This window comes from Berghia stephanieae, chromosome 12, assembly GCF_034508935.2.
Source record: "Berghia stephanieae isolate SIO BIC M18660-M18661 chromosome 12, UCSD_Bste_1.3, whole genome shotgun sequence".
NCBI lineage: Eukaryota > Metazoa > Mollusca > Gastropoda > Nudibranchia > Aeolidiidae > Berghia > Berghia stephanieae.
In genome coordinates, this window is record NC_088371.1 from 37,842,775 (window position 1) to 37,846,124 (window position 3,350).

At 33.1% G+C, this 3,350-nt stretch overlaps 1 protein-coding gene across 2 annotated transcripts in view; it reads right to left on the bottom strand.

The window, feature by feature from the left end:
- Positions 1–596: 596 nt before the first annotated feature.
- Positions 597–3,350, bottom strand: part of LOC144958055 (uncharacterized) — a 10,204-nt gene continuing 7,450 nt past the window's right edge. For both annotated transcript variants that reach the window (XM_078889651.1, XM_078889652.1), the window contains exon 2: positions 597–2,266. In XM_078889651.1, the coding sequence (XP_078745777.1) occupies positions 1,136–2,254 (1,119 nt within the window). In that variant the 5' untranslated portion in view covers positions 2,255–2,266 and the 3' untranslated portion in view covers positions 597–1,135. The remainder of the gene's footprint in view (positions 2,267–3,350) is intronic.

Sequence of the window (3,350 nt, forward strand, 5' to 3'; positions counted from 1 at the left end):
ACTAAATTCCCGATCTCCGAGCTACATTCAAAAACTTATGCTCCCCTATTCACCGATTCGCCAGCTTAGATCATCGGAGATCCAGCTACTAAAAGTGTCAAAAACATGGCTTACTAATTTCGGCGATATATCTTTTTATAATGCAGGACATACAATTTGGAACTTGCATCTTTTGTCAGTAAGACTCTCAGGCACCGTCAAAAGTTTCAAGAAAAATCTAAAGACTCGTCTTTTCCATAACTTTTTATTCTAGCCATTTTCTTATTGATGAGTAAATTATACTTCTTATTTTTTTATTACATTTAGTTGAATGTCAATTTCATTTTGTAAAACTTGCATAGTTAGTGTGTGGGACTGTTATGTATGTCTGTTTGGCTCGCTACGAGTGTGTTTATGGTCTGATAAGTATATTGAAAAGCGCTTTGAGGCTTCGGCGTTTAGCGCTATAAAAGAACACTTTATTATTATTATTATTATTATTATTATTATTATTATTATTATTATTATTATTATTATATTATTATTATTATTATTATTATTATCATTCATCTCAATGATTATGTCTAACTTGTTAAGTTACATATCAGCCTAGTGAATGCGCTGAACATATTGATTAGTTTAATACATTCCATTACAAAAAATAGACTGTAATAGCACTTAGAAACATATTCAAACATTAAATAAATGATAAAGTTAATTTGCAATTCCATTTACACAGCATTAGATTGACACAATAAATGGCTACTGCTATGGTTAATGTTATCGTCCTGTAATTAGTTGTCTTGTCAAGTTGATGGAATGGTTTTGTTAAAAATAACAATTAATTTTTTTTATAAAAGGAGGGTAAAAAATGATCAAAATTATCTCGCGTCTCAAAGTTCAGCCATGTGATCCTCTTACAACGAATTGGACTACGTTGGATTGTCATTATGTGTGATCCCCTAAAACGAATTAGGCCACGTTGAATGTCACTATGTTTAGATCCGTGTTTTATATGAATCTCTTGTAGCAGTAAACAATAGTACATACGCCATCACTCATTTTCTACCGAGTAGATTCAATTTTGTCCCATTCACGTGTGAAATATGTAAATACAAGTAAAAATTTTTTTTTTAATTTCTTGTCATAAAACTTTTTAACTTTTATGGGGTTTACGAAATATCTTTACACAACCAAGTTTATTAAACTCTTCTCTAAAACGAGAGCTGAGTCTGTAATAAATAAAAATATTTAAACTAGAATTTAGAGTTTCCAATACCAATTTACAATGATTAACGATTATTATGACGAAAAAGTATTTATAGTCAGCGAAAAAAAACACGTAAAGAACATATGGTACTCCACCTATATAGCAAGCTGTGAAGAGTAAAGATATGACAACAACCATACGAAGGAGTTGGCTATCTTTCGTTGTTTTCTGACCAGTTTGTGTCATACTTCTTGTCTTCACCTCGCCACTCATTTCATCTCCGTCACTTGGATTCTCGTGTTTAGTTTTTGTCGACACAGATTTGACTTCTGTTGTTGTCGATATTGATGCTCCAGCTGACTCTCTAAATTTTTTTGACAAATCAACTTTCCAGAAAATGATGATGTTGCACAAAATTACTATTACTATTGATAGAATTCTACTTGTTATAAACAAATATAGTATTGCTTTGTTGTATTCATTCGAGACCAAATCTGTCGAATACAATTCGTAATACGTTTTGTTTGTGATAGGATGGACAGCCGGTTCGAATAAGTGCATTATCCTTAGATAAAAACCTAGGCCAAGCCCTAAAGCATGGGTAAAAATGACAACACAAACAGACCAAAGTGGGCTAAAAATGGACTTGGCACGGAAAGGAAAACAAATACAAACGACTCTTTCAGTGGTCATATAGACTGTAAGCCAAACCGTTACATTCAAAAAATGATCCATTTGATTAGCAACAAATCCTTCAACACTATGTGCTGTTGACTGCCTTCCATCAGAAAATTGTATGAAATATTTTGAGATTGCACGGGCAAATATAACCGAACAAACACCAAAGTCCGATATTGCAATTGCAGCAAACATGACGGTTGGACTGTTGGATAGAATACCTTGACGATAAAAGACTATAAAATTGATGGTGTTTGACACCAAACCGAATATAGAGGTCATAAAAAGCAAACCCAAATAAAGGAATATGCCCACTTTGTTTACTATATCCCAGCTCAAAACATATTCAATGTTTCCTGGAGAATCTTCTGTAAAGTTGGATTCCATTTTTCTTTCATTCTGGAGAATAGATGAATATAATACAACAAATTATTCATTTTGAAAACGTAAAAATGCAATGACAAAATGCCGATTTTATATAAAAACGGAAGTATTTATCTTAGGCAGTGCCATAACAAAATGCCGATTTTATGTAAAAATGGAAGCATTTATCTTACGCAGTGCAATGACAAAATGCCGAGTTTATATAAAACGGTTGCATTTATCTTACGCAGTGCAATGACAAAATGCCGATTATATGTAAGACGACTTAAAAAGCGACGCATGTCTTAATATCATATCTCCCTAAAAGAGTGTGATACTATAATAATACTTGTTAAGAATGTGTTCGATCAAATCTCTATCCAGATCCCAAAGGATAGTGCAAAGTGTTGGACGTAAAATAAATTTGAGAAGCACGGTTGTTGTCAATAATTGTTGGGCCGAATTCAGTTCAGAGTGTAGAAGTATCCACACTACACATCTTCAAAAAATGTCATAGCAACGCTGTTACAATGTTACAGAAGAGCAAACCTGAGATGACAACGAGACAAGATTGGTTTGTGTGTGTTGTAAAGTCTTTACATGTTAATGAATAGGTACGTTTTGATGGATTAGCAAAACCCTTTTCATTTTATTCTTGACATTTTTTCTATTTTTCAAAAAGGAAGATATAATTTAATTGAATGAGCAGACTTGTTTAATAATTTAAAGCTATACTTTTGTGGGGACCTTGTGTAATATCATTGGTTCGATTGTGGCTGGAAATATCTTTATATATTGCTAGCAAAAAAACCAGTGACAATTGGATTCAATAGTCTGATGTCACGTCGCCGAGGAACGGTGGACATCGTGGTTCTAAACAAAACAAATCTGTACTTTTTATTCTTCATGCTGGCTAGAACTTTCTATATTTCTTGTGATCAGAATGTGTAAAAGTCAAAACATTATCAGATTTATAATGGGTTTTTTTTCCCCTAGACACGTTTTTAGGCTCATGGGAGAAATACTTCATACGGGCGTCCGCCATTGTTCCGATAGTTTAGAGCAAGTTACTAAGTTAATATGTGTCATTACGAGGGGAGTGACGTCATGTCTGTTGAAG